General features: G+C 37.4%; 1 protein-coding gene and 1 pseudogene across 7 annotated transcripts in view; both read left to right on the top strand.

Annotated features, from left to right (window-relative positions):
• PDLIM5 (PDZ and LIM domain 5) overlaps positions 1 to 26,330 on the top strand; it is a 215,229-nt gene that overhangs the window by 128,798 nt on the left and 60,101 nt on the right. Inside the window, exon 9 of one of the 7 annotated variants that reach the window (XM_075544012.1) lies at positions 45 to 1,080. The exons of 4 other annotated variants lie outside the window; for them this stretch is intronic. In XM_075544012.1, coding sequence (XP_075400127.1) covers positions 45 to 138 — 94 coding nt within the window. In that variant the 3' untranslated portion in view covers positions 139 to 1,080. Of the gene's footprint in view, positions 1 to 44; positions 1,081 to 26,330 lie in introns of those variants that run through there. 2 more of the 7 variants (XM_075544010.1, XM_075544011.1) reach the window with 2 other exon arrangements.
• Positions 22,580 to 24,155, top strand: LOC142443079 (small ribosomal subunit protein uS3-like; annotated as a pseudogene).

Genomic DNA, 26,330 nt, shown 5'->3' with positions numbered 1-26,330 from the left:
TTTCTTATGACTCTCCTGTCACTGTTCTGTTTTTATTTCCACAGGGAAAAGATCCCCCTTCACGTCTTTAGCCCTAAATACACAAAATTACGTGACTGGCACCATGAAGTTTCAGCACGTGCGCTTAACGTGCAGTGATTCATGAACCTTGCCCCTCGCAGCCTAGCACACACCTTTCATTTTCTTTTTCCGTTTTTTCCAACTTACATAGTAAAATCTGTGTTGTTTTACTTATTAAGAAATAGAACTTTTCTATACTTTTCTAACCATTTCCTACTGTTGTAACATACAAGGAGGATGAACAGGTTTTGTGCCAGTGGATTTACATCTGTTTCCATTGTTAGGGTACTAATCTGAAAAGAGCACGTCTTTTCATAAGTGGAATTTGTTTATCTTTAGGTTATTTTGAGCAGAGGTGCATGCACAAGTGATATCCTTACTGAATTTGAAAAACACTTTGTGTTACTGCGTTTTCCGTGATTACTTTTAAATTCATTGTTACAGTTTTCTTGTGGATTGCATATTATTCTAAACCAACAAACATGAGGCAGGATTATGCAGAGAAGACTTTATTAGAGTTTCCTATAGATCTGGTAATTTTGGAATTAAACAGCACTCAGGATTGCTATATGAAAAGGAGGAGCCCCAGATTTGTCCACTAAAACAAAAAGAAGAGAAAGTGAAATTCTGCTCTTATTTAGAATGGGGAGATAAGGTGTCCTTTTGTGTGTATGCACAGTCCTGTTTCCTACCACGGAAATGTTCCTAAGCTGATGCATGCTTGTCGGTAGCCAATAACTACTCAGATATAGAAAAACAAAACAAAAATCTTGCTTTGATTTAAATTAGGGAAACTAACAAATTATAGTATGAATTATTCTTCAAGAGACCTGAGAGGAACTATTGTACTTCGTGATAAAAGCTACTTGCGTGTTGCTGCTATACCTGGGAAGCGGTGTTTTCAGCAATCTATGCATGCTAACTAGCTGACCAGAATTGTTTCCTTCATGTAATATAATGTACTATATATGAGCTCTCAGCTCAATAACAAATCAGTGCATGCATTTTGAAGTTGGAAAAATCGTTGTAATAAAGTTGGCTTTATCTTAGCTCTGCACTTGTTTTGTTTTATTGAAGCTAGTCACAATGCCTGGGCAGGCATCATAAATAAGTCTCTTGACATTCCATTTAGAAAACACATTTAACTTTATAAGTTTACTGAAATGTGACAAATATGACAAAGGACCTTGCTAGTTATTTTTTTTTCTACCCCTGAGTTGCTACATTATTTACTATAACTTTCTCTGGGAGTGACAGGTAAGATCAATTTAGACTAGCATAGATGTTTGTGCTAATATTAATCCTGACCTTATCTGCACTGAAAAAATAAAACTCACGGCCATTGAGTCAATTCTAATGTCTAGTGACCCTATAAGACAAGTAGAACTGCCCCTGTGGGCCTACGAGGCTATAAATCTCTATAAAAGTAGACAGCCTCGTCTTTCTCCCATGAAGGGGCTGGCGAGTTTGAACTGTGACCAGCACCATAATCTATTCTACCACCAGAGCTCCTTTATCTTCACCTCATGGTCTACTTTTACTCATACATTGTCCTGGCTTTAATGTCACAGTGGGCTATGACAACTGCCTGATGATTTGGGAGACATGAGCATTAATTTCATTTAGTGATTAGTCACTATTTAAAATTTTGTCCAACAGATGCACTTAAAACGTTATTCTAAGATTTATCTATGCGTGTTTCTACTATACTTCATAATATATTGGGATGCTTTTATTTTATTGCATCAATTCTTCTTCAAATGCAGAACAAAGTCTTGTTTGCTTTTTATGATACTGGCACCAGTCTCAGTTATTACTGTGTCTCCAGCCCCTGGAATAAAGTCTACGTTCTTAGGCCAGGCTATCCTTTGATCTTAGAAGATGAAGCCAGAGAGAAGATACAGTCAGTCTTATAAAAAAAATAAATGGTATAGGTAGACTAAACATGATGTTTTTCTCCAAGAAACAAATTTGTAGAATAGCTAGTTTAGAGAACCGCTTGAAGGGGGGAGGGAGAGAGTGTGTGTGTGTTTCCTAATACAAACAAGAAAATGTGTATAGAACTTGAAAGAAGTACAATTGAAAATGAAATTTTAATACATTGTTTAATTAAAACCATTACTGTGTTATTGAAAGCATAGACTTAGATCTATAGAATGCCCCATATATGAGCATGAGAGTCAAAAGAAAATTTGACCCTCTCAAAACTTGAATTCCTGAACACAGTGAATCTCCTGGGACAGCTTATACACCTAGGTTAAAAGCTAGCCCCAAATTATGAAAGTATCTTGCAACGATATTATTGTAAGTCAAGTGACCTAATTTATAGCTTGTTTTTGTTTGTCTCTCTTGTACAGACTTTCTTTATCATAGACTTGTTTCTCATATGAAATTGGGAAGTTACTCTTAAGAATTTTTAGCACTTTTCCTTGTAATGTTTCTGTTAATCAACAACAGAATGTCTCGTATAGCCAAGTTTATTTTCGTTACTGGAATGCTAGTGATGTAGCGGATTATGTGTTGTGCTGCTAACCACAAGGTAAGTAGCTGAAAACCACTAGCTGCTCTGTAGGGACTTTTAATTTCTGTAAAGAGTTACTGTCTTGGAAAATCACAGGGTCAGTTCTACTTTGTTCTTTATGATAACTATGAGTCAGAATTGACTCAATGGCAGTAATATATTTTTGTTGCTTAGAAAACATTACCTGTAGTAACAAGCAAACCTCTCTTGTATCAGAATGTCTTTGGGAAAACTGGGAAATAAAAATATCTTATTGAGTGAAATTCTGAAATAAAGATACAGAACAGCAGTCTTTTTACTCATAAACACTGTTCTAGATATTATATGTTATATAATGGATTGTCTCCCCCCACAAAAGAGAATTTTATATTTATTGTGTTCTGTTGTGTATTCAAAATCATATATATTTGCTTATTATCTATATTCATTCTCTTTTTTTGCCTCTATTCATTCTTTTAAATGACTCATTACTGAACACATGTTTCCCCACTATCAAAAGTAGAGAGCTCCTGTGAAACCTTTGGTAAACCAAAAAACAAAAAGCAATTACTATAATTTATATGGAAGAAAATGTTTGAGTGTTCCCAGATTCAAACATACCACGTAACATTACAACCTTAAAAACACTGGCTTATGCTATTTCCACTCGAAGCTATTGCCTTCTGATGCCAAGATGCTGAGTGTCTTCCCAATGCACAGGAGCTTGGCTGACGCCAGACTCGCTGCTCAGTGTGTGTGCTGCCCCTCCCACAGCTCGCTGGGAGGAAATCTTCTGTGGGCTTCTTGGTTAGGTGCTGTAAGTCTTTTGTAAAACCAAAGTGACATAAATGTAAACTCTTAGATAGCAGGCACTGGTCTTTGTGCTCGTGGTACAATAGTGAATAACCTAAAACCATCTAGTCAGCTCCGACTCCTGGTGACCCTGTAGGGTAGGGTAGAATTGCCCCTCTAGAGCCCGATGTTGTAAATCTTTATGGGAGCTAAAAAGCGTCAACCTGCTCCTGAGACCCGACTGATGGATTTGAACTGCTGACCTTGCCTTTAGTAGCCCAATGTGTAACTAACTACACCATCAGAGCGCCTGTAGTGAATATCAATAACTTAAATACATAAACAAGATGTTCTAGAATCATTATAACTGTTTCCAGGATAATAAAGTTAGTTCATATCAAAGGAATAGATGTAGGCATGGAGGCATTATATTAGATTGTGTGAGCCTCTGAGAAGGTGACCTTAATTCCAGGATCTGCAAACCTAAAGGGAGTCAATGCTGTGATGACTGAGGACACTCAGTGTTCCATTAGAAGAAGCACTGGGGAGACTCTGAAGTAGAAAGGAGCCCGGCAAGAACAGAACCAGTAGCCTGACATGTAGGAGGGAAAGCAAGGTATAAAAACATCGTCACGCACTGAGCAGTGCCTCAGAAGAAAGGCCTGGTGATCTGTTTCCGTAAACAGTGCAGCTAAGAAAACCCTCCAGAATGGTGTTCTACTCTCTAATCCATGAGGTCACTATGAGTTGGAAATGACTAGATGGCCACAGGTTGGGTGGTAGTTTTGTTGTTGTTGTTTTTTCTTAAGGAAACATAGGAAACAGAATTCCTATGATGCATACGTAACTTAAACTCACTGCCATAGAGCAGGGTGGGTTTCCAAGGCTGTAAAACTTTATGGGAGTAGAAACCCTCATCTTTCTCTCTCAGAGCACCTGGTGATTTTGAAATCCTGACCTTGAGGCTAACAGTTTAATACACAATCTCCTCTGTTGCCAGAGCACACAGAAAGCCATGCAAAAATGAAACGGGGATGTATAAAAATGTGAGGTCGCTGTAATACGCTATTCAGAATTTAGGGATGAGTTTGATAGCTCAGTCCTCCCTAAAATCTGGTCAGAATAGTTTGGATTCATTTCTTTAGCTTATCCTAGTCTAGAAAAATGTCTTAAACCAAATATTTTTCCTTAAAGATTGTTAATTTTTTAAAAAAGGAATGACAACTCCTTGGTCTTATATTAGGATTTGAAATTGACTGACTGCTACCTGCCTCTGAATTTTCTACTTGATTAAAACATAAAGTTAGACTCAGGGATGGAGTGTCCATTAAGCAAGGATAAGTATGGGTTTACTACTTAATCTGCAGTGAACAATTTCACATGGGTGATAAATACATGAAACTGCTCACTACAGCTTTGTAGGTGAACACAAGTCTGTCAGGGATTGTAAATTTGAAAAGAGGCTTTAATTTTGTAGGAAGATGGTGGGAGATGACAGAAAGCAGAATTATTGATGGGGGGAAAATGAGGAAATTTTCATTGCAGATTAGTATTTAAACACAGGCAAGCTCCAACACTGGTGATACTGTAATCTGAAGCCAGATACAGCTGTTGGGAGCCTGTCTGTCCTTTTAGAAATCACATTAGTTTCAGATCCTAACAATCCCCAGTGCAAATGACTGATTGGTGAAGCGAAGAAGATAAATAATAAATAAATGACACCGTCTGCCATAAAGTTGTTTCCAACACACAGTCAATCTCTGTAGCGTTTCCAAGGCTCTAAGTATTTACAGGAGCACAGAGAGCCTCATCTTTCTCCCGTGGAGTGGCCAACGGGTATGAACTGCTGACCTTGCAGTTACCCAATGCACCAAGGCTCCTTTATGAATACCAAAAAGAAAGCATGGGCATTTTAGTCCAATTAGGGACCACTCAGAAGGTTTATTCTAGCTCCACAGCTTCTGTGTGATCAGCTAAAACTGTAATAGGGTTTGTGTGACCACTCCTCTGCTTTCTGCTCACTTCTTCCTGGGGCCTCTTTTCACAGATGTTGGTACTTCTTAATAAGTCTCTTCCGTGCTAATCTCTGTTTTACAGTCTGCTCTCTGGAGAATGTAATATGTGACCAAAAAGCTCAAACCGAACTCAGTGCCCTCAAGTCATTTCTGACTCATGGGGACTTTATAGGACAGAGTACAACTGTCCCTATGGATTTCTGAGGATGGAAACCTTCACAGGAGGAGAAAGCTTCATCTTTCTCCCAAGAAGCTGCTCAGGGTTTCAATCTGTTGACCTTGTGGTCAGCAGCCCAACTCAAAGCACTATACCACCAGGACTCCTCTGAATTGTAGTATAACTTGCACCTCAGGTTTACAGGATCTCTTGAGCATAGTCTCCTGGTCTTCATGTTCTCTTGGTTACTCTGACTCCATCTCCTAAAATCTTCCACCCAGACCGCAAACACAAGGTTTTGGTTGGCAGCTGGGTGTGTTTACCATTTGCCACCACTCAACCTCTCCAGAAATGAAATCTAGTCCAGTTTATAGGAGGGGTTGCATGAAGTTCACAGAAAGAAGGGGATCAAGAGATAATGGAGTTTTCCACACACTTTTTGAAGTCTCCTTGTATCATGATGCACTGAAATGAGAAATTTCAAAATGGAAAATTAGGATTGACTATAAGTAAACAACTACTGATAAAATATATAAAGATTTCTATATACAGCATTTAAAACCTAATGGGCTAACCATTTAATCAGTCATTTAATAAATTTTGTTTCACTCCTTCCCATCCTTAATATCTTTCCTCTGGTCTCTCCTGGTAAATGTTGATGGTCAGGAGCATGCAATAAATATGTACAGACATAGACAGACACAGGATTAAGAGGATATTCCTGGAAGGTTAGGGATAATAAACACCATCTAAGGGTCTGAATCATCTCATAAATTCATCTTGGCCATACCAGTAATGTGCCATGGAGAATGACGGGGATGAGTGCAAATACTCCCTCTTCCAAGGTTTTCTCAGTTCTTCTAATAACTCCAGCCTCAAATTAGTCAGAGTGCACACTGTACACACACACCCAAGAAATAATCTCCTCATTTCTGTACTAACATGACTTCGCATTTTTACTTCTCATTCTAATGTATAGTATGAATATGTTTCTACATGTCCTAAATCTTCTACTGGAATACGACCTCATGGAAGGCAAGAGTTTTAGTATAATAATACAAATTGGAAATGGAAAAAAAGTATTAATATAGGCATGATGTTTCTTTCATCTGAATGCCACTGTTTCTAAATTAAATAAAATGTCTCCATTATAAGATGAATTGAGCTGTGAGATTAATGTCTGGTGAACTACTTCTAAAAGCAGAAGCCTACCATTTATCTTTTTTTTTTTTCAGTCATCCTCATTTTGTTTTAAGAAAAGGTGTTTAATAGAATCATCGACTTGGTCTCAATTGAAAACATTGTTATTCTATTCTGCCTTTCCTACTTTGTACTGTAGGTATTTGTATTCATGTTCTCTATTGCCAATTAGATTATATGCTCTTTTAAATTTAAAAAGTTTTATCATTCCCTACTTTACTTGTTATTAATTTTGTTGTCCCCACTCATTAGTGGTTTTAACTCAGTATTATTGCATATTTCTCCAATTCTGTGAATTTCACATTTTGGAGAGATTGTTTTCATTTTGTGGTCTGAGTACAAATTCAGTGTACAGTAAATTGTTCATAAAAATTACAAGACATTAATACTTGTATTGTAAGTACACAGGAATCATATATCTTAAGTGCTTGAAGGGAGAATTGGTATTGTGTTTTGTATACGTTGGTCTCTATTAGTTAAATAGTTAGAGAAGATATTTTTTCATTAAATGGAATCTGTTTCTTAGTCTGTCTTCCTTTGAGTTTCTAGTCCATTTCAACATGAATAACAAGCACAATGACACCTATAAGGAAAGAAAACCTAATTTTTGACAACAGGTATGTGAGATGCTTAGTTGGTATCTTCATTGGAAAAAAAACAATTGAAAATTTTAACATTATAAAGGCAGTGTTAAAATTAAAACTAATCTAAAGCATTGACTAAAAAGAAGCAACAACCATATTATTAGTCACAATAATAAAAATTTCATCATAATATATGCATGGAGAATTATAGGAGACCATAGGAAATTTTATTTAAAGGTCTTCTAGGACATACTTAAATCTGAAATATTTAAGTGTAATTCACTTTCAGTTAAAGGTTGCATTTGATATCACAATTTTCTCATTTCTGCTGTGTGATAAAACATATATAATAGTAGAATCTCTATGGTTTTAAGCTGTGTAGGCCTATGTAAATAGGCATGGAGGAGCATTTTAGTTTCACTCACTCATTGACCCTATGGGTAGAACTGCTCGTGGGGGTTTCAGAGACTGCTAACTTTTATTCGTCTTTCTCACACAAAGTGGCTTCTGGTTTTGAACTGCTGAGTTTTGCTTTGGTTGACAGTTCAGTGTGCAACCACTGTACCCCTGCATTTTCGTGTAGGAAATACAATCTAAAATTATTATCATTAAAACATACTTTCATAAATCTCTGTTCTCTCCCTTGCTCAAGTAGTGGATTTAGATTTTTTTCACCTACTATCATTAAAAAAATATAATGTATGATAATATAGTCTCCCCATTTTCAAGGAATTACATATATTGTAAAATGCTCTTTGAGTAGCTAGCCTGTCTTCTCTGTTGGAGAAAGAAAACGATTCAAATTTTAGTCACCAATTACATTGCAAGAAACTGAAACGAGTGTGGTGGCTGGAGAGCTATTGTTTATAGTCTATCCTACAGAAATCAATAATATCCACATGATGTCTAATTGAGAATCATCAAAACTGAATTTTGGCACTGAAGAATAGGTCTACAATTGCTACTTGAGCAGAAATCTATCACCTTTGCATATTGATTAGAGATTCTGAAAACTACATAAATATCTTCAAATAGGTTCTTTTTATGACCTTTTTATTAATTTGTTCATAGATATCCATATAAAACTGATTAATAATGGAAAATGGTTTACAGACCTTCACCATATCTTCATGATTGCTTTTTTTTTACAAAAATTAACATTCTAGACTTTTATTCTGTATTCTTGTTAAATCTTGGCATTTGATTGTATTACTTAAAACAAATACTTTGTCATAAAGTATACAAAGAAGCACAGAATCATTCCCTAGTCTGAAATTCTCCTATGCTCATGAGGTATAATTTAACAGTCCATCTTGCCAGAAAAGACAGAGCAGTAAGGATCTACAGCATAGTCTAATACTAAAAATCAATACGACAAAGTAGCCAAGACAGTGCTTCTCAGCTCATACCGTCATATATATACATTCACACTAAACCTGTGTGCCAGTGTGGTAAAGAGTGTGTCATTTTCTAAAGTTCACATGTTAAAGTAATATCCCCCCTCTGTTGTAAAATAAGGAATATTTGTAATTGATCTTTTATTTTCTTCTGGTGGATTATTTTGGTTTATACAAATAAAGAATGCCTTGATGACCGAATATTAGGCTGCCATCTATTGAGCACAAGAAATTACTGCACTTAGTAAGAATATAAAGCCCAAATTACTGCCATAGAGTTCATGAAGACTCATAGTGAATCTCAAGTACAGAGTAGAACCACAGCAGCAGCTGTGGGTTTCCAAGACTTTACTCTTTATGGGAGTAGAAAGCCTAGTCTTTCTCTAGCAGTATGCACTGGTGGTTTCAAGCTGCTGACCTTGTGATTGGCAGCCTAATGCATAATCACCATACTACCAGGGCTCCTTCCCCTGTAGAGAAGTAAATTACTCAATACAATGATCTCAATGAGTTAAAAATATAGGGAATTCTTGACTAAAGCTCAGTATTACAGAAAGTTTCTGCAGTTTAGCTTTATTCCCTATAAGAAAAAAACCTTCCTTCAAAATCACAACTTTAGAAAGACTTAGAATCACTGAACACATACAGTCTTTACAATGATAGAAGCTATGATTTTTCTGACTTGCTGCTGTGTGATTTCCCATATGTCAGCCCTATTGAAGCTCCAGCAAAGTAAGTGTTCCTCCCACACCACTCGACATCTATTCCGGGTTTGATAATTCATTGCAGTGGCCACATAGAACTCACAGACAATACTCAACAATTAAGGGCATTACTAGAGAAGTTAATAATCAGGATCAGCAAGCAGTAAGGGTACAGTCATTGGTCTCTTCAGCCAGCAGCCAAGTCTCTCTTCTCTGCTTCTCATCCTCTGAACCACATGGTCCCTTGACCTTAGCCTCTGTGAGCCAGGAGCCAGCTCTCTTGTCATTCCTGTAGTCCCATAGTCCTGAGATGAATAAGGAGAAAGTGCCCCCAAACCCCCAAGCTGCTCCTCTGAGTCTGCACCACAGTCGCATATGGTAAATGCAGTACCACTTGAGATAGAGATATTGAACATGCTCTTCCAAGGTTCTTGGAGTTTCTCTCTCTCCTTCTGTTTCAGAGATGGCTCATCCTTAACACCCAGGGGTATGGTACAAAAAACGGATCAATTCCCTCAATTAATGTTATACACACCCTATTTGCATAACCCCGTCCAGTCATTTTGTGGAAGTTAGAGACTTGGGTAAGAGAGCCATATTAAGAAATTTCATCCAACGGCTGCACTGGCAATGCCAATGGCCATCTGCAGGCCGAGGCCACCCCCTTAGACTGCATTCTGCTGGTGTGCACACACCCCCCATTCCGCCCCTCACCACCCCATCCTGCTAGGCCCCACCAAAGATAATAAAGCTGGCACCACTATCCAACTAAGCCTTTTGTGCCTGATATCTCCACACCAGGGATTCCCCATCCCACCCTTGTCTGCCTCAGGCCTAGGCCTAGCCCCATTCTTCCAGCTGGTACTCAGCCTGTTCTTTGAAACCCAGTTGCTCTCCACCCCCACCCCACCTTCCTGCAAGATCCTCAGAGACCCTCTGCTTCCCCGGACCTTTTAGGTGGGTGGGGAAGGATGGGGTTATTGTCGCAGATGGACATGAAGAAATTTGAGGCATGGTTACCAAACTTACAATTACATTTAAAAAGAGAAAGAAATTTCAATCTATCACAATATTGTAAAGGAAAATTGCATCAATATATTGCTATTCTACATAGCAGATCTGGATAGTTACACATCTTAATAATTTTCTATTGAAAGTGTAAAATTAAGGAACTATCTTAAGCTGTCTCTAATGTTTAAAGCAGTCTGAGTTGTCCACACTGTTTTTGCAACTATTAGCAGGTATTTAATGATGAGTGCATCTTCTATGTCTGATTTTGTGTGGGTGCTCACTTCACAGATACATCTAATTATTCCCAATAGAGTACCATTCATTTCTATGAACAGAAGACTATGCTCATGCTGGGATAGCATCTGTGGAGGTTTTCCTTAGTGATACATAGTTATTTTATGTCACCACATAATTTTTTATATAGTACATGTCTATTTTATAACATTGTGAAGAATGAGAATTCCAAAACAGTTAATTGTGCTCATAAAGAAACTGTGCATAGACTGAGGCAGTTCTTCATATAGAATAAGAGTGTACTACATGGCTTAAATCACAAAAGTGTGTTGTCAGTGTTGTAGCCTTTCATCATACTTACTCTGTTTGCTATTCAAATAATCTGAGAAGCTGGGCTGTATGAAGAAGAACACGAGGTCAAGATGGAAGGAAGACTTACTAACCTGGGAAATAACCTGGCTTGCTGACAAAATACTGATGAAGATCAAAGTCTTCAACCATTAATATGGATTAACACCTCAACATAAGGACCCGTGGTGGTAATGTAGCGGGTTACACCTTGGGCCCAAAAGAACCAAGTCAGCACCAGCTGCTCCGTAGCAGAAAGGTGAGGTTTTCTGCTCTTGTAAAGAATTACAGCCTTGGAGTCCCACAGGGACATTCTACTCTGCCCTATAGGGTCTTTAGGGCCAATGAGTGGGTACTCCTCATCGTACAGAAAGCAAAAACCCTCCCAACTAGAGCACTAGACAGTATCATGATAAACAGAAGAGACAAGTTGTCAAGGATTTCATTTTACATGGAGCCACAGTTAACACGTGTGAAAGTAGCAGTCAAGAAATCAAACAACGTATTGGGCACACGTGCTTCAAAAGACCTCTTTGAAGTGTTAAAGAACAAAGGTGTCACTTTGAAGACTAAGGTGCATCTGACTCAAATCTTGGTATTTCAGTTGCTTCATATGTATGTAAAAGCTCACAATAAGGAAGGAAACGAGTTGATACCTTTGAATTATGGTGTAGGGAACAATGAAAGTACCATGGATTTGCAGGAGAATGAACAAATCTGGCTTGGAAGAAGTACGGCCAAAATGTTCCTTAGAAGCAAGATAATGGATTCAGATCACTGAAACTGTTCAAAAAGTGGATAAGTATAACGCTTTATTACAGAGAAGCAGCAAACTTGTTGGAATCAGACTTCTCCTTGACTTACTGAAATGAAATAAAATATTGCTTGTTAAAATAGTACTTCTATTAAAAACGGAGGGGTAAAATGAGCTTGGTACCTAGCTGATAACCAAGGGCTCAAGTAGAAAGCAAATGTTTTGAGAATGATGGTGGCAACAAATGTACAAATGCGCTTGACACAATGGATGGATGTATGGATTGTGATAAGAGTTGTACGAGCCCCCAATAAAATTATTTTCTAAAAATAGCACTATGCATATTTTTAAATTCAAAGAAAAAATCCTTTAAAAATGAAAGATGAACTATAATTTGATAATATTAAAGAAGTAAAAAAGTAATTTATGTTAAGTGTGATTGTGAAATTAACACATACTTGTGTAAAATTAACAAGTGCTCATTTTTGCAAGGTATAAATACATAAACAAAAATCACTCAAAATCAAAGGTAGAACTAGAATGGGGAGGAGGAATGAATTTACATGCACTTCCTGGAGGGAATTTGAAATCTTAGCTGTAAAACAATTCTAAGTGAGTTCTCTCTAGGATCTCTTTTTTTCTTTTTTTTCAATAGTTTACAGCCCAGGGTATTAAGATATTTACAGAAAAGAAACTTCAGAAAGTATACAGAAAATATTAATTGCATTTTTCTACAAAATACTTGAGGCCCCCACATGGATAAGGAACCCACGTGTCGCAGTGTTTATGGGCATGGCTGCTGGTTTGAATCCCCCAGTTGGGGTGAAAGAGAAACTGTCCTTCCTTAAAAGTTAGTTGCTGCGGATGGTGCCCGGCTATCAAAAGAGATAGTGTCTGGGGTCTTAAAGGCTTGAAGGTGAACAAGCGGCCATCTAGCTCAGAAGCAAATAAGCCCACATGGAAGAACCACACCGGCCAGTGCGATCACGAGGTGCCCAAGGGACCAGGTATAAGGCATCATGCAAAAAAAAAAAAAAAGATATGTGTGTATGTATGTGTATATGTATATATGTATATGTATATATATATCATATTAAATGAAGGGGGAAGTGCAGAGTGGAGACCCAAGGCCCAAGTGTCGGCCAATGGAGATCCCCTCATAGAGGGGTTTAGGAGAGGAGATGGGTTAATTAGTGTGTGAGGTAGTATCGATGAAGAACACAGCTTTCCCCCAGATCCTGGATGCTTCCTCCCCCCAACTACCATGATCTGAATTCTACCTTGCAGGGCTGGATAGGACAGAGGCTGTACACTGGTACATTTGAGGGCTGGAGGTACAGGGAATCCAGGGTGGATGATACCTTCAGGACCAAGGGTGTGAGGGACGATGCTGGGAGAATGGAGGGTGAGTGGGTTGGAAAGGGGGAATTGATTACAAGGATCCACATGTGACCTCTTCCCTGGGAGAGGGACAGCAGAGAAGGGGGGAAGGGAGACTCCGGATAGGGCAAGATATGACAAAATAACGATGTATAAATTACCAAGGGCACATGAGGGAGGGGGGAATGGGGAGGGAGGGGGAAAAAAAAGAGGACCTGATGCAAGGGGCTTAAGTGGAGAGCAGATGCCTTGAGAATGATTGGGGCAGGGAATGTATGGATGTGCTTTATACAATTGATGTATGTATATGTATGGATTGTGGTAAGAGTTGTATGAGTCCCTAATAAAATGTAAAATAAGAAAAGAGAAAAAAATGATTAGGGCAAAGAATGTACAGATGTGCTTTATACAATTGATATATGTATATGTATGAACTGTGAAAAGAATTGTATGAGCCCCAATAAATTGTTAAAATAAAAAAAATTTTTTAAGTTAGTAGCTGTGGAAATGCTATTCTTCTAGAAGGGCTGCCTGAAACAGCATTGACTTGGTAGCAATGGAAGTTTGGGGAGTATAGATAAGATTGCTAAATTACACTTATCTGCATTATTTCATTTTGAGACTAGGAAAGATAAAGAAGACTTGGAACAGGTAAATCTTGTACCAGTTTTCAAAAATGAAATGGAAAAGGTTAAGATTTTCTGTAATTTTATGAAAATAACACTTGTATTCAAAGTTTGTTTGCCAGTGACACAGTTCCCCACCTACCACCTCCCAGGAAGTGTTTTGTTAGGCTAATTATATTTCCTAGCAACATGTTAAAAATATTTGGCATAGCAGTACTTGCAAAAATACCACAGGGGTGGGAGAAGAAGTTAACAAACAAATGTAGAAGGTGCGTGATATTTTATGTAAAAACAGGTAATTCTATAAACTACTTTAAAGTTGAATCACCTTGAGCTCTAGAAGAAAGCTGAACCGGAAGTGGAATTCTGGGCCATCAGTATATAGGTGGTATTCAAAGTGATGGGAGGGGATAGCAATATTATAATTAAACTCGAGTACAAAGAAATACTCCCATCTAAATAGTCAAGGCACAGTAAACTGGAGAAGAGAAGTGGGTGGTCAGTTAGATTGAAAACAACATAAAATGAAGAGTGTAAATTGTCAGTTGAATTTAGTCACATTCGTGTGGCTAAGCAGATCATTAGTATGATGTTGGGAAAAACATGGTTTTATAGCATATAGGGGAGGAGGCCAGTTGAATGATTGACAGATGAATCAGGTAGGAATTAGAGACTACACGCGTATACTGTCATTTCACAGAACTTAACTGTAATAGGAAAACAGAGATAAAAATAGTGCTTTGGCTTTTAAAAGGTACCATTGAATACTTTTGAATAGGAACCCAAAGCATCCATTGCAGAGGGGGAAATGGAAATAGAATTTCTCCCACTGGTGCTGAAAGATGGAATGGATTTTAAGTTAGTAAGGCTGGTATGGACAGCCTTACACCTAAATTTCCTAGACAGATTGTTAGCTTAAGCCCACACTGAAAAGCATAGGAAGATGCAATAACAAGAGCTGCAGTAGTACGGAGTTCCTTGCCCATTTTTACTGAGAAAAACAAGCCAAACGGCTGCACGCTCAATGCTCCAGACAGATCTTGGAAAAGAGAAAGGCGTTTCATACCTCTCGGGTGTGAAACAAAAACTCCTTTAATTAACAGACAAAACAGAAAGTCTGGCTATTTTGATGGAACTATTAATCAGAGCTTCTTCCAACCCTAAAAGGAATAAATACTAGGGAATGTCAAGTGAGACTGGATCTCAATGTCTGTTCCATATTGAATGAGGTAGTTTAAGATTTTGTCTTGCAACCAGGATATTTAGAGGATATATCATCGGTGTACATATAGCACGTGGGAAACCTCCCAAATGAATTGGTTTGGAAATTTGGAAACCTAGCTTTGGAAGTGGTTTGTTTTTATTTTTGAGACTTATATGAGTTTAATTCTCAAGTAGCCCTAAAATTTCTCCAGTAACATAGTTTATGGAGGTAATTGGAAGACTCAACTTCTCCAAATGTCACTCCCTTTGGTTTTCATACCCATTTTCATTAACGTTAATGTGAGTATATAAAATCAGACTCATTGCCATCGAGTCGATTCCAACTCATGGCAGCCCTGTAGCATGGGGTAGAACCATCCCTGTGGTTTCTGAGTCTGTAACTCTTTACCAGAGTAGAAACCCTTTCTCCCTAGTCTTGGCTGGTGGTTTTGAACTGATGACCTTATGGTTAGCAGCCCAATGTGTAATCACTGCCACCAGACTAGATAGTCTGTAATATTTTATAACTATATTTTACTTTTTCCTGAATACTGATCATTCTTTCTATTATGAAGGACTTTTGTCTCCATTGTTTTTGGAGTTCTACCTCTTTGTAGGTCATGTAAGCGGGCCATTTTAACCACTCTACTTTGCTTTACAGCAGGCAAGCAACCGCAGACCATCTGTAAATAAATTCACCTGGCTGTGTTCCAATAAAACCTTATTTATGGACACTGAAATTTGAATTTCACATGTTATACTCATTATGAAAAAAAATTTTAAATATAAAACCATTCTCACCTCACAGGCTATACAAAGTCAAGTGACAGGCTGGATTTAGCTCTCAGGCATGGTTTGCTGGCCTCTGTTCTAGAACGGACATTTCTTACTCCATTAGCAGGACCCTTGATGGCACTGTCAGTTAGGCATTGGAACCTCAAGTCAGGTTCAGATTTACCAAACACACCATGGGAGAAAGACGAGACTGTTTGCTTATAAAGATTTATAGCCTTGAAAACCCTAACTACGGTGGTTGTGTGTTGGAAATGACTCGATGGCAGTGGGGTTTGGCTTGGCGATTCCTGTAACAGTCTCTCTTCTACTTCTTAAATGACTACCTAGTTTTACCTTGACATTTTGCTTAAATTTTCTGCATCTCTCTTTTTCCTTCTGGTAAAAGGATGGTCAATGCTGAATTTTAAAATGGTCTGAACAAATGCTTTGAAAATGATTAGGGCAAAGAATGTACAGATGTGCTTTATACAATTGATGTATGTATATATATGGATTGTGGTAAGAGTTGTATGACTCCCTAATAAAATGTTTAAAAAATAAATAAATAAATAAAAATCAGCAAAAAGAAAACATTCAGGCAGTCAACAAACATGAAGGAAAAAAATGGTGTGAAAACCTCTTCTTATCAATTTCTTTATGTTAGTATTACATTTTCCATTTAACAATCAGTGTAACATGACTGACTGATACATATTTTTTAATTTACAGACCACCCCCAACCCCTCACTGAGGAATTTTGTATATTTTCCATTTATCTTTTCTTCTCAAAATGTTACAGCAGGAGCTTTTAAAATTTTTTTATTGTTTTTATAAATCATTCTATTGCAGGCTATTACAGATCTTGAGCATATTTTTTAAGATCTCATACTGAGTTTATCATTTTGTGTCTGGATGTGATAAGGATATAACCAAACATTTGCCATTTAAACATTTTTTTAAGTGTATGACTTAGTGGCATTAACTACGCTCCTTGAGTTATGCACCTGCTCCCCACCATCCATCCGTTCCTAATCCTTCTCGCACTCTTCACAAGTGAATGCCACCTTTCATTCTGTGCCACCTCACAAGTCGTTCTGTTTCCCTTTTCTGATGCCCCTGGCAGCCACCAATAAACTGTGATCGCTGTATATGTTCTCAACTTTTTGACATTAAAAACTTGGTAATGGTTCTTCTAAAATCTAATGTCAGCATCCTAATGGGGGGAAAATGTAGGAAAAAGAGTTAAAAATACTCAAAGCACCACATTTAACATACACATCTACATGGGCACTGGATACAATAGTTTGTGTACATCAAAATAATATCAGTATAATTTTAGATCTAAACTCATTCTGACTTGAAAGGAAATTTCTGGTTGCTTTGCGTAGCGTCTTCATTCAGACAGCTGCCTCACAAGATACTGGGAAGTGTTATATACTGTATCAAGAGACTCAAATTCAAATCGCAACAGACCCTTATTAGGATTATGATAGTACTCAATTCATTCACTACTTTGACCTTAAGTTTCCTTGAGCATGTAATAGAAAACCAGTCCAGTGGATGGGAATTCCTCTTCGGTCTTCCTCTTTAAGTATAATTGTTTATTGCATGGAAGTACTCGTGTTAAAGGATTTGGGGAAACCAGCCTGTATTTTCTCATGGGAGGATTTGTTCATTTTCACTTTAACCTTTTGTGCAGAAGAAATGGAAAATGAAAATAAAACAAAACAAAAACAACAGCAGTACAAAGAAATAAAAACCAAGTAGCAGTGCTCTTAAAAGTGAACCAATGTACCTTTAAAATGTGGTATAGGTGATCACTGTCTGTATTTTCATTAATACCTGTTTCACTTTGTTTATTTTGCTTTTCAAAACATAGGTTTAACAGTTCTTTGGAAGACCTACCAAAGAGTGGACCTCACCCACCTGCTACTCCTCAGGTTTTAAATACTGGCAGCCAAGTAGCTACACTTTCAAAAATAGCAACTACTAATTCTAGGTAGAGTTTTTCCTTGCTGGTCTGTCTTAGTTATAATGCTGGTGTGAACTTAAATACTAAAACTATTTGACTAAACAAAAGAGAAGATCACAGATTACAGGACTGACATCAATAAAAGAACGCTTGCCCCTCAGCCTTGTACCACTGCTTTATACTGCTGTTGTATGTATTTATTGTTTGCTTGTTTAGTTTGTGGTGTCGAGTGTGGCTTTTATTTATTCACCTTGCTATTTGGAGAGTCACCTTTGTCTGAGTTTGTCTGAATTAGAGTATCAACCTCTAAAATAGAGTTTTTAATCTGTTACCAGCTGTTTAGGTGCATTTTAAAGATATTCAACTAAATAACTTTTAGAATATTTGCTTGGCTTTGTCAGTTTATACTATTATTGTGATACAACATGAAGGAAACAATCATTATAGTTTCCTTTTATTGGATGATTTATCTGATTCATTTTTAGTTGATTTTTCAAAAGTAAAGTTATAATTGTTGTCATTATTAACCCTTACTTCCCCCACATCATTGCCATGCCTCAAAGAGGTAGAATAATTCAGAAACTATGAGTTGAATCCCTTGATAATAATCTTCCATTTCACTGTAGACTCCTATTAGCCTGCAATGCCAGGGTTAGTGTCTTTCTCTTTTCAATCCAACTCCCATTCTTCCTTCCCTAGCTACTTGCATATGGTTAAAATGTAGTCATACAGTTCAATTTACCATTATATTCTTATAGGAAATTGTACTTAAAATCAAACAGTTCTTATAATTTTTTAATGGCTTCCCACTATTTCTGTAATTTGCTTTCTAATAAACAGTAAAATTACATCCTATGAAATTAAGAATAGTAGCTTCTCAGGTTCTCCTGAGAGAGAAAAGAGGCTCAGATCAACCCCCGCAGTTTCAGACACAGAGTGCTCCTTATCTGCGCCTAGTTTGGTGCATTATTGCTGTTGTCAGAGACTTCTGAACGTATCAGGAAGAAGGTCACTAGAAACTTGCACCCATAAATGAAGACGACAGCAACTTTAAGTTTGACCTTCTGCCTTTTAGACTCTATTTTGCTTATTAAGACATGCTCAATCCAATTTGATATACCCAGCACAAATTGGAAATGATGGAATACTCTTGTGCATGAATTTCACTTCTCTTGACTTCACATTACTACGCTAAAAGACCAAAGGAAAATAATTGTTATTTTAAATAATGAGCATCATGAAGATAAAATTTTTATCCTAGGAATTATTATCAGCCACAGAGATAACTGGAAATAGAAATATGGGACATCAGCAGGGGTGGCTTTACTCTTAATATCTATTACTGCTATTTGTTTTTGTAATGATTTTTGCCCTCCTCAAATACTATTACTCTAGTATTTTAAGCATTTTTTGTTTATATTATGTATTGCTGCTTTTAAATAGTCAGCCAGTTGTACCTGCTGCTTCTGAAAGCATGTCACTAAGAGGGTAGACTCTCAGTATGTATCATCTCTACAATAAAACTCTGTAGACACTTTTTGAAAAAAAAATCAACATAACTTTCCTTCTTTCTCTGTGAAGTACTTTGAATCATTAGTAAATCGATCTCAATCGTGTTAGAAGATAGTGGCAATGTTCAGTAGGATTAGAAGCAGCGAATTTGGAGACATTCAGAAGTGTTTATCAGAAACATCTGTTTCATTTTTTCTGTTCTGTTTTGAGGAGTATACATCAAATTGTAATTTCTGAGGACTATTGCAGTAGTAAGTAATGACTTCAGCTCCTATTACCTCTGATGTTTCATACCTTTATGATGGGTAGGTATTAATATAGGTTGACAGTTGCTGTCTTGTCTTTATTATGCTGTCATTTCTCACTTGCCATTTCGTCCCTCTCTTCTGTTTTTCTTTCCTTATATATTAATTCAAGCACTTCAACAGGAAATGTGGTGAGAAGGCCTTTGGAAGGTCTTGGAAACTTTTCTACCTTCTCTTCTCCTGCTAGATTTAGTACGGCAGTTATGAGCTGCGCAGCTGCTACTGTATCTGCTGTTCTTGCTGCAAAGACAAGGTAGAACTGCATCTGCACTGTCTGAATGTGACACCAACTCTCTTTACTGTCTTACAAATCACCTAAAAGAAAACATAACCATCTGAAAAATGTGTTGTGAGCTCTTAATTTTATTTGTGGCTTTTTAATCTTATTTGTGGTTTTTGATAGTTGTTATTGAGTCTATTAAAAAACTCCACGGATGGGGCATGGGGTTTGTCAAGGCTGCGACCTTTCAGAAGGACATCACCAGGCCTATCTGGATGCATTCACACTCCCAGTGCTTCATGGAGTAGTTGAGTACTTAACCCTTTGCACCAACCCAGTGACTTTCTCTTAAATTCTATCATGGGTTTTTTATCTAGTTGTGACTAAATCCCATTAATTCAGATTTTTTACTGTTTTCTATAAAGTAGAAAACAGTAAAAATTCATTACTACCATTTATTTATGATACTTCTTAGTTGCATGAATTAGTGCACATTGTGTGCCTACTGACTTTTTGGTTCTTTGTGGTTTAGTTTGGTTTTGCAGTTTTCCTTTATATAAAAATATATCTGGACTAGGATCAACTATAAGTAAATAGATGCTTTAAATTTTTATTAGATTTCTTTTTCCCCAGAACCTAATTATATTTGAATGTGATCTAAACCCCAGCATGCATGTTTGATGGATATATATATATATATAAATTCTAAATGTTTTTACAGCTTTAAATTTTTATAAGTGATTCTTTTAATCAATTTTGGTGAAGTTGAATCCATGCTATATTAACTAGTAAAACTATATAAAAGGCTCTTAGCTCTTTCTACTGCTTTGGTCCTCTCTTACTCATTTGTTTACTTATTGCACTCATTCAAAGAAAACTCCTCAACTTATAGACAATGAAAATGCTTTTTGGTAATTAAGAATAGGATTTTTAGACTTAAAATTCTTTCTAAATGCTCGCCAGGCCCTTCAGTCTTGAAAACACTAATTCTCTACTGGATGCATTCTGCATTAGTCCGGTTCCCATGCCTGTAGCATTCTCGTATCTTCAGTCTTCAAGGAAATCCACCAGCTCTATCCAAATTATGAAAACAAGGTACTTTGGGAGAGAATATGGCAAGGAATTACTTGCAGTTAAAGATACTGCTTTCACTAACATTTAACCACTATGCTAACAGGCCAGCAGAGAAAATAGTTTTATCACTGATCTGTGCCGCATTTCGTGTTAACTGTAATACGTCCATGCAGTGCTAATAAGCACAAGCATGTTGTTTTGTGTGATTATCAATTCATCTTTTAATCCTTTGTGGGGTCTCTTATTAGCACAATTGATGTTTGCTATGAAATTACGAGTTACACAAACATTTAAAGTACAATAGACCTATTGTATTGCATGGATGTGGTATTCCTTGAATAATTAAATATTTAATTAGAGCAAATTAAAAACTGAAAAATAATTAGATATAGGTAGTCCCTAATGTATCACGTCTTCAAGTTGCAATGAGCTGCACTTGGAACCCTTGGTTTCTGTACATCTCTTTGTTAGGTGCAACGGTGTTGAATACAGTGCCTGTTACTGTTTATTGCTGTTATCATTCTCATGGCAACTCCAAAAGAAAAAGATCAGGTTATAAAGATACTGCTAATAAAAGGCAACTATAATGAAAATTTAAAACAAAAAAATGAGGTATACAAACTTAGGTCAGAACCAATTTGTGATAGAGTCATTGAAATAGAGCTCTCTCACAAGTTGGGAACTACATGTAATTGTTTTTTTTATTGGTTACTATCTTAGAATTTTTAAGTACAGGCATCTCAATGTTCACTGTATCTGGAAAGGGTTGGAACACTCCAATTAGTTTGTTTCTCAAGTCTAAAAATTTTGCCAAAATTATTACACAAAATTAAAAACTAGAAAATAAGCTTACTAAAAAATAATTATTAGAAGTTTCCTTCTGTTTATGACTACGTGCATTTCCATCATATGCTCATAGGGGCTTTGAAAAGTCCATTGAAAAATTCAATTATCTTTTCCATTTTCCACTAACTTTTTGAAGCTCCGATCATTACAATCGATTCCCCCTTCCTCCTCTGTATTCAACCTTGTTGAGAAACATCTCAGTTATTTTCCATGAAGGTTGTATCATTTTGCATTCTGTCAACAGTAGATGAAGGTTCAAGTTTCTTCACATTCTTTTGGCTCCCTGTGGGTCAGGTGCTAGACTGATAACCACAAATGATTCAAACCCATGGGTTACCCCAAGGGAGAAAAATGAGGGTATCTACCCCCCTGAAGCTCTATGGAGGGAGCAGTTCTGCTCTGTCCTACGTGGTCACTGAATCAGAATTGACTTGATGGCAGTGAGTTTGGTTTTTGGTTTTAATGCCTAATGAAAGGCACTGAGCAGTGGTTTCACAGCTGCTGGCCAGAAGGCCAACATTTCAAGCTCACTAGTCACTCAGAGAAGAGTCTTCTTCCATAAAGATTTACAACCTTGGAAACTGCAGGGACGTTTAGTCTGTCCTGTGTTTCACTGTTAGTTAGAATCCCCTTGACAGTTTTTATTTGTCATGGGTTATTTTGGTTGGTTTTGTTTTAATGACTGTCTTTTAATGTGCTTACTGGTCCTTTATATATTCTCTTTAGTGAATGTCAAGTCTTTTGTCACTGTTTAATTGGTAGGTTATAGGAATCCTTGATATATTTTGGATCTTAAACCCTTATCAGATATATGAACGCCCCAGATCTCCCAGTCTGTAGCTGTCTCTTCATTTTGTTGATAAATTTGTTTTTTGAGCAAAAGTTGTCATTTTTATGGGGATCCTATTACCTATTTTGTCTTATGCTGCTTGTACTTTTGTAGTTACATTATTCCATTTCTTAATCCCCATGGAAATCTTATAATCACAGTATTTTAACGCTTAGGAAACTGAGGCTTAGAGGATAAATAAAATGTGCTCATAGCAAAAATTTTTAAAGTGCTCATACTACCATGCTATAATGATTGAACTGCCTCCATTAATATTTTATTATATCTTTTTTACTGACATTTGAATCCAATATTGCCATTAAGTAAGTGGTCTTCCATTTTATATGATAAAAGCTTAAAACGTGCCTAAACTCTTTGTTACCTGGTATATGTTAATAGCAAGCAGGATTTACATTTTATTAAATGGATGAAAAAAAATTTTTTCCAAGGTAGTGGCTCTGTTACACTTGGATTTCAGTTGACAGAAGTGGGGAACAAATTTTTAATAATATTAAAGTACCCTAACTATTTTGTTTGTTTGTTTTTATTGTTGAGTGTTATTGGTGCCCAAGAGCAAAGCCAGGCTTGATGATTTAGAAAAAGGACTCAGTGTGTAGATACTCACAAATAAGAGTTATTACAGTAAAAGAATACAAAGCAAAGTCAGCAAAAGGAAATGGTATTGGATAAAGTCTGGAGAAACAAGGTGTGCGCTCCCAAGAGTCTGTGCAGTGGAGTTAACACAGGATGTGTGTAATTCCAATAGCAATGAGTTGTAGCAAAATGTGTATAGTGCACTTTCTACCAGGGAAGCTTGTTAACGACTCAGTGCCTAGTGTTCTCTTAGCGGATAGTCTCTAAGAACCCTGTACCAAGTAGATACCAAACTGACAGCCTCTGAGCAACAAAGAAGGTGTTCACAATGAGTCACAGTGCCTCAGCAGTGGCTAGAGCAAAAGATGAGGGTGCAAAGTTCCAAGAAGAGGAAGTTTGTCACTGAAGGCATTTTCAAAGCTGAGTTGAATGAGTTTCTCACTCGGGAGCTAGCTGAAGATGGCTACTCTGGAGTTGCAGTTTGAATTATACCAACCAGGACAGAAATCATTATCCTAGACGACAGGACACAGAATGTTCTTGGTGAGAAGGGTCGTGGATCTGAGGGTTGACTGCTGTCGATTCTGAGGAGATTCGGCTTCCCTGAAGGCAGTGTGGAGCTTTATGCTGAAAAGGTGACCACAAGAGGCCTGTTCACCATTGCCCAGGCAGAGTCTGCTCTGCAAACTGCTCTAAGGGCTCACGGTGCAGAGGGCCAGCTAGGGCGTGCTGTGGTCTGTCACGGAGAGAGAGCTTGTAGTGTCTGGGAACCTCCCAGCACAGAGGGCTACATCGATGAAGTTCATAGACGGCCTGATGATCCACAGCAGGGACCCTGTTATAACTACTAGGTTGACTTGACTGTGTACCACGTGCTGCTCAGGGAGGGGGTGCTGGGCATCAAAGTGAAGATCATGCTGCCCTGGGACCCAGGTGGTAAGATGGGTCTTAAGAAGCCCCTGCATGACCATGTGAACATTGTGGAACCCATGGTTGAAATCCTACTCCACCCTGCCAGTCTGCTGTCTAACAGGGTCTCCTTGGCAACTGGATCTGGAATGTAGATGTTGTTCTGTAAAGACCTTTAATAAACACTCTTTTAAAGATGGAAAAAAAAACCCCAAAAACACCACAGTGGGTGCATGGACAAGTACTGTGAGAGCTACTCCTATCATTTGCAGCAGTTCTCAACCTGTGGGTTGCAACCCCCTTAGGGGTCGAGTGACCCTTTCACAGGAGTTGTCTAATACATCCTGCCAATCAGATTTTACACTACAATTCATAATAGTAGCAAACTTAGAGTTATTAAGTAGCAGTGAAAATAATTTTATGGTTGGGAGTCACCACAGCATGAGCTGTATTGAAGGACTGTGGCATTAAGAAGGTTGAGAGCCACACTTGTTTTGAGTTTCCCCAGGAGTTGGCTCTGAGTCTCAGAAACCGAATGTGCACCAGAATGAAAAGGCTGCTCCTTCTGCAACATCTCTTTGATTGAGGCGATGGCTTCCTGCTGTCTTGCCATTGGGTCATTAGGAGTCAGAACTGACCTATTGGCACCTAACAACTACACTAACAGTAACATTGTTAAGTCCCTTATTGCACCTCTTTTATAATGCCTTCCACCTGAGGGGGTTCAACTGCCAGTACCATGTCAGACAGTATTCTATTATGAAATAATAAGGTTTTTATTTGCAAACAACGCTGTGACCAACTGACAGACAGGTGGTGATAGATCATTGTAGGGAAATGTTTATCAACCAGGTTCCCAGATGCCAATCTTGCCAGCAGGTATTACTAAGAATATGCAGTATCGGGCTTATCACATTAGGTATTATCAGACAATATAGTGAGGAAGATTGGATTTGAATTCTTGTATGGAGACGTGGTACTGGTCTAGTTGGTTACACATTACACTTTCTCCTGTAAAGATTTGAAGTCACAGAGGCAGTTCTCCTCTGCCCTGTAAGCTCACTCTGAGTCGGAATCGACAGGATGGCAGTAAATTTACTTTTGGAATCTCTACTGAAACAGTATACTAATGTTAATTATCTTGCAGAAGTCATTAATGTCTCATGTGTTCAATTAATAAAGGAATCGAGTTTCCATTTACGGCTTACTTAAACAACTACTACCTTGACTTATTTGGAAAGTCATAAAAAAGGCATTATTATTTATTATTGTTATTATACTTCACCTAAGAGGAAAAAATCCTCATGCTATTGTATCATTCCAAAATACATATTTTGTTACCTAAGCTAACTCATTCTTATTTTTAGAAATAATGTATCATATATACTCGAGTATAAGTCGACCCAAATATCAGCTGAGGCATCTAATTTTACCAGAAAAAAACTACATAGAAAATGTGCTGAAAAACTTGCCTTATACACGAGTATATGCAGTATATGTAATTATAAATAGCATGCATTGGTTGCCTAATAGTTAGGTATTGGGCTGCAATCTGCAAGATAGCGTTTCAAAAACCCCTAGCTACTACGTAAGAGAAAGATAGGGCTTTCTACTCCCAGAAATAGTTAGCTGTCTCAGAAACTCACAGGGGCAGTTCTTCCCTGTCCTACAGAGTCTTATGAGTTGGCATCAATTCAGTGAGTGTTGGTAATACACACAGTTTTATAAACCAGACTTTAAAACAAAACAGAGAAAACCTCTTGGTAAGTAAATAACATTGTCCGGGTAAAGGTAATGGTTGTTTTGTCTAATTAGGGCAGAGGTATGGTACATATTAGTGTCCGCTGTAGGATAGGTGCTTAAATCTGTATGAATATGAGAGTGGGAACAAGTAACTGATGAGATGTCAGAGAACCTTAGTTCACAGAATACTTAGAAGAACGTAGGAGTGAGGAGCATGTATATCACTTCATAGATGTGTATTAGGGATTGTTTAATGATTTGATTTAACTACATGACTTTTGACATAGATACAAACTAATAAAATCTGCTTGTATGAATGGGATTGACTGACTATATAAGTTTTTCAATAGCTTAGTTTCTTTTTTCCTTTCTTTTTACTAGTTGGGATTTAGTACGTATCACTTCATTACATATTTCAAAGCTTAGTTTCTTATGATATATCTTTTTAAAGGAATTTTTGAAGAATAAAAGGAATACAGTCTGACACTTCTTATTTAAAAAGCAATTAACTTTTTTAAACTTAACAATGTAATGGGTTTGGGGCAGGGGAAGATTGTTGCCAATTCATGTTTCCACATCACCAGAAG

Source organism: Tenrec ecaudatus, chromosome 3, assembly GCF_050624435.1.
Source record: "Tenrec ecaudatus isolate mTenEca1 chromosome 3, mTenEca1.hap1, whole genome shotgun sequence".
Taxonomy (NCBI): Eukaryota; Metazoa; Chordata; class Mammalia; order Afrosoricida; family Tenrecidae; genus Tenrec; species Tenrec ecaudatus.
Note: the sequence above shows the minus strand (reverse complement) of the source record. Positions and strands in the feature narration are given on the sequence as shown.